Source organism: Sebastes fasciatus, chromosome 20, assembly GCF_043250625.1.
Source record: "Sebastes fasciatus isolate fSebFas1 chromosome 20, fSebFas1.pri, whole genome shotgun sequence".
Taxonomy (NCBI): domain Eukaryota; kingdom Metazoa; phylum Chordata; class Actinopteri; order Perciformes; family Sebastidae; genus Sebastes; species Sebastes fasciatus.
Genome location: NC_133814.1, coordinates 20,324,326 through 20,332,630, shown reverse-complemented (window position 1 = coordinate 20,332,630; position 8,305 = coordinate 20,324,326). Strand labels below are relative to the sequence as shown.

The 8,305-nt window shown below is 44.6% G+C and overlaps 1 protein-coding gene across 2 annotated transcripts; it reads left to right on the top strand.

Annotated features, from left to right (window-relative positions):
• The first annotated feature begins 405 nt into the window (after positions 1-405).
• LOC141758358 (NACHT, LRR and PYD domains-containing protein 3-like) lies at positions 406-7,864 on the top strand. 2 transcript variants are annotated; one of them, XM_074619669.1, is made up of 9 exons: positions 406-1,509; positions 2,141-2,281; positions 2,361-2,432; positions 2,533-4,312; positions 5,069-5,230; positions 5,340-5,513; positions 5,649-5,816; positions 6,604-6,650; positions 6,745-7,864. In XM_074619669.1, exons 1-9 carry the CDS (start codon positions 1,464-1,466, stop codon positions 7,263-7,265), a joined length of 3,111 nt encoding a protein of 1,036 aa, XP_074475770.1. In that variant the 5' UTR covers positions 406-1,463; the 3' UTR covers positions 7,266-7,864. The 2 variants fall into 2 exon arrangements, with proteins under 2 accessions (XP_074475770.1, XP_074475771.1); XM_074619670.1 differs by having other exon boundaries at positions 1,477-1,609.
• Positions 7,865-8,305: the final 441 nt, after the last annotated feature.

Genomic DNA, 8,305 nt, shown 5'->3' with positions numbered 1-8,305 from the left:
TAAAGTGGATATAAGTATGAAGTGAAGTTAAATGTGTGAGAGGCATCATTATACGTATAATGACATTTAATGTCTACAGTCTGGCTTCAATTCACCACCTCACCACTTGCGTCTCCAGTTTCCCCTATCTCGGTGCCTCCATAATGTGCGTACGCATGGGTCAAAGTTTCCGTACCGGTGCGCACATTCTCCCGTCAAGTTTGTTTTTATAGATCACAACTGTTGCGTGGGAAGTGGCGTACGCACATTTCAGGCCCCGTATTGTGCGTACGCAACGGTTATAAATGAGACCCCTGGGCTGCGAGGGCTTTGACTCAGGAAAACACTCCTGGGAGGTGGAGGTAGGAAATCAACCCGGATGGATACTGGGAGTCGCTGAAGAGGCCCAAGACAGGAAACTTTAGTTTTGTTGAAACTAATGATAATGAGGGTTATGACGATGATGAGGGGGTAAAAAGAAAGAAAAGGAAAGCAAATAGCAGTGGAGGCCTTATAGAGATCTGTGAGTCAGAGGTTTCTCTCACAGTGACATAGTTGCAGAAAATGGCTGCTTCAGATTCAGTAACATAGGCCTACCACATGGTCTGTTTTTCTTTGTAATTATATAATAGGTCTGAGGAAAATGTTGATATTCCCAACGGCCTCATCTCTTTCCTCTGTCATTATGCCTTTGCATTTCCTGCATTATGTTACCCACTTGCTAAATTGTTAGTCTCTGTGGCTTCTAGACACCGACAGTAATGTTAATATTGCCGTTGCTTCTCACATCTTAACCACTTGAACACCAAGCATATCGTGTACACGACTTCCAATGTTGTAAACACAAGCTCACGAGTTTCATTTGAAGGCACCATTTTTTCTGAAGTAATGATTTTAAATGAGTAAGTTTATCTTACAATTTCTGCTTTCAGACTATTTTGTATAAATGCCAAATCGTTCTGTTATGATTATTTCCAATAAAGCTGAGCAAAACATGTTGTAGATGGTTTTTTGTTGTTGCTGAAGTTAATTTTTCAGTAAATGAAACTGTTCTGCGGTTTATTTGAGAAGCCTTTAAATAATGTGACACTGTGCAGACCAGAAACACCGGTTTCCTGTTTTCTACATCATCACCCAGGAAGGAAGCAATACACGTTTTTTTTTGTTTTTTTTACATCCGTACAAATAACACTCTGCCTGCGAGCAGCCGCTGTCACTGTGTGAGTCAGATAGTTATTGAAGCGGGCAAGAGTTTCCTTTAAATCTGTTTGATTTTAATATTAACCCTGACTGAATATAGTCATTCTATATCGGAAAGAATGTTTTTTAATATAGTTTGACCAATTATTTGTTCCGCTGGAAGTAAATGACTGTAGGCTACAGGAAAGTCTCCGTCTCATGTCCAAGACCAAGAGAAACACCATTGATGAGGAGTATCAACTGACTGAAATCACGCAGGCTACGAGGGAGATGATGAGAAAAACATGGAGCAAAAGAGTGTTGCTGATAAAACAGACGAGGTCTCTCGAGGTAAGGATGTCAAATTAAGATTCTAAGGCAATGAAAGGACCCTGTACCACGATTCATGAAGTGAAAAAAGGGTGCTAAGGAAGATTTCAATTCCAAAACTGTAAATATAAAATTCAGTTGAGAAACAATTAACACGTTGATAACCTAAAAAGCACCAGAAAAATCTTAAAGAGGACCTATTATGCTCATTTTCAGGTGCATACTTGTATTTTGTTTTTTTGCTGGCTCACTCTGTTGTGATTGGTCAACCGAGCCAAACTCCTCGGACTTTGCTCTAAGTAGCTTTGTTTTGAGAAAGGCAAACTAGCCGCTAGGCAGGTATTATGCAAATGTGTTACTTGGTGATATCACCACGTTACGGAAGAAAAGGCGGGACTTCAAGCAAGGTGTTTCAGGCAGTTCAGGAGCAGTGTTTCTGTGGGGGAGAGTAACTCTCTTTGGCGTGGACTTTGGGCTTTTGTAATTTTGCAGACCTTTGGCATGCACAAAATAACTATATAACAGACTAAAGGAAAGGGGAAAAAAGCACAAAAGTATAATAGGTCCTCTTTGATGATCATTCACTGCACTTTTTTTTGCTCCAGTTTTTTTGTAACAAACTGCTGAAATTGAGTATTGTGGTTTCTTTCAGAGTCAGTTCCCTCTAATCAGGCTGAGGTTCATCATTTCCAACCCAGCTACACCGCTCAGAGTGGAGGCAACGTGGTTGCTCCCTCCATCAAGGATTCTAGCATTGGCAACATAACCATCAATATCATCTCAACGGGCCAAGGTAGATATATAGGCTAAGACGTGGTGGGAGTAGCTGAAACTGGGGTTTGGGCTCTGCTGATGTTCTTCTTCTTTTGCAGGGTCTATGGTTCCATCAAAAGAAGCATTGAACCATGAAACTGCAGACAGCTGCGGGTCACTGCAGCCCCAAAGTGAGTACGACCGCGTTTAGGAACTGGACATATTGACAGCCTTGAATCTTAAAAATTAGAAAAACCCAGAATAACCTTTTGAATGCATTTCTTCATTCAGACGATAAGATCGCAGAGAAACTGAAAACTACTCTGAAGAGGAAGTTCGGCCACCTGCTCGAGGTGATGACGGCGGAACCGACCAAGATACCTCTCAATACGATCTACACAGAGCTCTACATCACTGTGGGAGGAAGTGGCGAAGTCAATAAGGAGCACGAGGTGAGACAGATCGAAATGGCGTCCAGGATACATGTGGCCCAGGAGAAATCAATCCACTGCAATCAGCTCTTTGATCCGCTACGGGGACGAGATGCCGACATAAGAACTGTGATCACAAGGGGAGTCGCTGGCATCGGAAAAACCGTATCCGTCAATAAGTTCACTCTAGACTGGGCTGAGGGGAAGGCAAACACCAACCTGGCATTTGTATTTCCTCTCTCTTTCCGAGAGCTGAATCTGATGAGAAAGAAAATCTTCAGTCTGGTGGAGCTTCTCAGTGTCCTCTTCCCCGAAACAAAAGACACAGGAATCTTTACTAACTGTAGCAACAAAATGCTCTTCATCCTCGATGGTCTGGACGAGAGCCGCCTGTCTTTGGACTTCCACAAAATTGAAATATTGTCTGATGTGACGCAAAAGACCACGATCGCGGTGCTTCTGATCAACCTCATCAGGAGAACACTGCTTCCTTTTGCTCTCGTTTGGATAACATCTCGCCCGGTAGCTTCGTGTCAGATACCTCTGGAGTTCGTTGATCTAATGACAGAGGTGCGAGGGTTCAACAACCCCCAGAAAGAAGAGTACTTCAGGAGGAAAATCAGTGACGAGACTTTAGCGAACAGGGTGATCACGCATGTGAAATCCTGCAGGAGTCTTCACATCATGTGCCACATACCGGTCTTCTGCTGGATGGCGACGAGTGTTCTTCAGAAGACGTTGCTGACGACAGACAGTAAAGACACGCCAAAGACCCTCACTCAAATGTACATACACTACTTGTCCTTGCACGTGGAGAACATGAAGAAGAGGCTGCCGGGGAGGAGAGAGGCAAACGCCGACTGCCTGACAGCTCACATAATCTCGCTGGGTAAACTGGCCTTCAAAGAGCTTGAGAAGGGCCACTTGATCTTCTACGAGAGCGACCTCATCCAGAATGGTATGGAAGTCACGCAGGCGTCGATGTTCTCAGGAGTCTACACGCAGATCTTCAATGAGGAGATGACACTGTGCAAGGAGAAGATGTTCTGCTTTGTGCATCTGAGCGTCCATGAGTTCTTCGCTGCGTTGTACGTCTACCTCACATTCAACAACGACAACATCAACGTCTTGGTTAAGAAGTCGTCCCCTTTGAGGTTTTTCCCGTTCAGAGATTCATCGGAGCTCATCCTCTACAAAAAAGCAGTAAAAAAGGCTGTGCGGTGCGAAAATGGACATTTTGACATCTTCTTGCGCTTTCTGTTGGGCCTGTCTCTGGAGTCCAATCAGACTCTGTTGACACATCTAATGACCAGCAACCGAACGAACCAAAGAACAAGAACGGAGATCATTAAACACATAAAGCAGAAGATCAAGGAAAGTCAGTCCCCAGACAGATGCCTCAATCTCTTTCACTGTCTCAATGAGCTGAACGACCACTCTCTCGTGAAGGAGATTCAGAGCTACCTCCGCAAGGGCAGTCTTAACAAAGCCAAACTTTCACCTGCCCAATGGGCCACTCTGGTCTTTGTATTGCTGACATCAGAAGAAGAGCTGACTGTGTTTGAACTGAGCAACTACACCAGGTCAGAGGAAGCTCTTGTGAGGCTGCTGCCTGTCGTGAAAACAGCCCAAGTGGCAAAGTAAGTGATTTCTAAAAACAGTTAAAACATAAAGCAAGCTCTAAAAAATGTTTTTGCCCCTGAAGAAAAATCAATTGAAAAACTTAAAGGTGCTCTATATGATATCCAGAGGATTAATATAGCAGCAAACAATTATTTGCAATGCAAAAATATAAAGGAGTAATGTCTACCTGAGCAGAGAATGAACCTCTTTGTGTGTTGTATTCCAAGTTTCTCCGTGCTTTGTTGACATAGCCGGGCTGGCCGTGCGTGCCTTTAACGCCTGATCGTGCATGTGAGCGTGCCCTATTGTCAATCTCAGCACTGCTCTCATAAGACGGTTACAGCTGATAACGACGCCGTTGCCGAGAAGTAGAATGGCCCTCCCTAGATCCAGTGTTTGGGTTGTCCGTTCTGGGCTACTGTAGAAACATAGCGGCCGGCTCCATGAAGAGGACCCGCTTGATATGTAGATATAAACGGCTCATTCTAAGGTAATGAAAAGGTTTCTGCCAATAGATCTCCCAAAATGCACACTGTTTTACCTCGAATATCAATAATTTATTCCAAATGATGTCAGTGGTAATAAATGTTAAATTGGCATGATGTTAGGTGGCTTGTTACATTTCAGTTGCCTAACATTGTGTTTGCATGAGACTCCACCTACTTAGCTCATATTCCAAGTAAGCAGGGGTGAATAATATGTCTAATCTCAACAGAGGGGAACATTTCTTTATGACTTTTCTAACCTTTCTCATACTGTCTTTCCTCCTGCAGTCTAAATGCATGTAATCTCACTAAGAACTGCTGTGAAATCCTGGTGAATGAAATCAAATCATCCCAAATTCGGGAGCTGGACCTGGGTAACAACAACCTGACAGATGCTGGAATAACACTGCTCTCTGGTGGACTGAAGAGCAGCAAACTGGAGACACTCAGGTCAAAACCCAACAAGTGTCTTTCTTTTTTTCCCAAAGTCAAATAATGTTTGTATTTAGTTTGAAGCAAGTGTTGTTTTTAACATTTTCTGTATTTTCTGTTTGTTCAGATTGAAGAGCTGCAACCTGACAAAGCACAGCGCCGATGCCCTGGCCTCTGTTATCAGCTCAGCCTCCTGCCAGCTGAAACTTTTGGACGTCTCTGACAATGACTTTCAGGACGAAGGAGTCAAAGTGCTCTCTGATGGACTGGGGAGTCCTCACTGTAAACTGGAAATACTCCTGTGAGTGGCCTTGAGTGAAATTCCATGCCAGATGAATTATTTAACAGCTGGATACAGTACAGAGCCAAACATGCAAATTCAGTCGTTGCGTTATGGAGATCAGTTGAATGAAATGTCTCGGTGTCTGTTTCGAAGTGTGTCCCTGTGCAGAGTGACAGAGGAAGGCTGCACTTTCCTGGCGTCTGCTTTGAACTCATCCTGTCTGAGAGAGCTCGACCTGAGCTACAACCACCCAGGAAACCGGGGCCTGCAGCTGCTGTCTGCTCTGAAGGAAGACCCAAAATGCAGCCTGCAGGAACTCAGGTAGTGGTGCTAGAGCCCGAATGATAGATTAGCTTAAAGGGACTATTTGTAACTTTCAGAAATGCTTGTTAACAGCGACACCTGTGGCCGTTAAATCAACGAAAGTCAGCGTCGGGCTCGCGCTTGCTCGCTCTAAATATACCTGAACGAGCATTGCTCAAATATTTCACCTGCTTGGCAGTAATGTTAGCTGACCAGACGAAGGTCTCTCCATGAATCAATGCTGATACTAGTGTTGGCTTTTCCTGCTTCAGCGTCGGTGCCGGGGCTCTGAAGCAGCGGGGCTCCGCAACGAGTAACGTTATCGTCTCCCGACGAAATGAGCAGGAAGACACCGGCACCCGGTCGGACACGATAACGTTTCTCGCTGCGGAGCCTCGTCACTTCACAAGACACGGGAAACCTCTGTTGGACTGGAGGAGCTGCAGCATTTATTTCTGCACAAACGTCCACTGCACATTCACTAGATATTCTCAGAGCTAAACTAACTCTCTTGCAGTGTGTAGTGAGCGCGCGTTCACGTCTAGAGGCGGAACGAGACAGCGAGAACGCGCGCGCTGTCTGAGTGAAGGCAAGCAGGCCGAGGAGCGGAGACAGCGGCAACACGCGAGCAGCGCGCATACGCGAGCGCGCATGTGTCCCGACCCGGTACATTTATACGCTTAAAAAGTTACAAACAGTCCCTTTAATTGTCACGGATATATATTTGTATCGGCGAATGTTGATAAGTAACAAGACAGTATCGATGATACAACAGTCAGAAAACTGGTCTTCTGTTATGTTTTAGTGTGGAACAGTGTGGTGAATCCATGATTCAGCCAGGTCCAAAGAAATGTGAGTAACCAGCACTTCTCTGTTTCCTTCCAAACTAAATAAAAAAAAAGCATTGAGTGACTTAAAATACTGACTTGATCTGTTTCATCATCAGACACCAAAAAACTCACCCTGGACCCAAACACAGCACACAGAGACCTTTCTCTGTCCGAGGGAAACAGGAAAGCGACGCGTGGGACCGCGCAGCCGGTTCCCGATCACCCGGAGAGGTTTGGGTTCTGGACTCAGGTGTTGTGCGAGGAGGGACTGACCGGGCGCTGCTACTGGGAGACAGAATGGAGCGGGAGAGCTTTCATAGGAGTAGCCTACAGTAGGATGAGCAGGAAAGGAGAGGGTCCGGAAAGCTGGTTAGGCAAAAATGACTCTTCCTGGGGACTAAACTGCACCAAAGACGGCTACAAGAGCTGGCACAAAGGCACGATCATTACTGTAACCATCCCACCCAGCTCCAATAAAGTAGGAGTCTATCTGGACTGGTCAGTGGGGAGACTGTCCTTCTTCAGGATCTCTTCCGGCGCACTGACCCCCCTCCACACCTTTCAGACCATCTTCACTGAGCCCGTCTACCCGGGGTTTCGGCTTGGCTGGCTGGACTCCACGGTGTACTTGTGCTAGATATTACCTGGCAGTGGACATGATAATAATTCAGCACCACTATCTCTCTCCAGAAAGTGTAGCGTTTACTGTGAACAATGAAAACATGTTTCGTAATTTGGGAAACACTGAGGAAAAACGGTCTATACGGTGATCTAGACCAGTGGTTACCAACCTTTTTCCTTAAGGGACCCCTGACTAAGGAAGACGACCCTACTGAGCATATTATTTACTGTGAATATTACATCAGAGATGAGTTTCCCTGTGATTTTTAAGGAACTTTTAATACAATTCTGTACTCTCTATTTTGTATTCTTTTTTATTTTAAAAATCCTACGTACTTAATAAGCTTTACAAATTCAGGGTTTTCTTCTGAGAAATGCTGAGATACGAGCCAACTGTATATTTTCTAAAAAGTTGTCTTGCGACTCCCCGTGAAGCTTTGACAACCCTAGGGGTCCAGTTTTGCATATACAGTATGTATTTGTATGTATGTGTAGCAGTGTTGAGATGTGAAAAGAAATTGCAAAGATATTGTACATTTTGTGGATGTATAATTCAGGAGTAGTTTACAATAAAGGTATTTCTATTTTCTAAAAGAATGAATGTGCGAAAGTGATGTGAACAATGGCCAAGAGTCAGGGAGGAGAAAATCCTGAAATTGTCAGGGTTTGAAATAATCCCATTAATGTGAATGATTGTTAAAAATTAAAAAAAATAATAATCCTGTTCCTGCAGTTATTGCGTTCACTATTTGGGTTAATTGTACAGTTTATCAGCTGTTCTGTTATTGTTATGCATTGAATATCCATCCATCCATTATCTGCAACTGCTTATCCTATTCAGGGTTGCGGAGGGTGGATGCTGGAGCCGATCCCAGCTGACATTGGGCGAAGGCGAGGTACACCTTGACAGGTCGCCAGACTATCACAGGGCTGACACATAGAGACAGACAACCATTCACGCTCACATTCACACCTACGGGCAATTTAGAGTCAACAGTTAACCTGCATGTCTTTGGACTGTTGGAGGAAACCGGAGAACCCGGAGAAAACCCACGC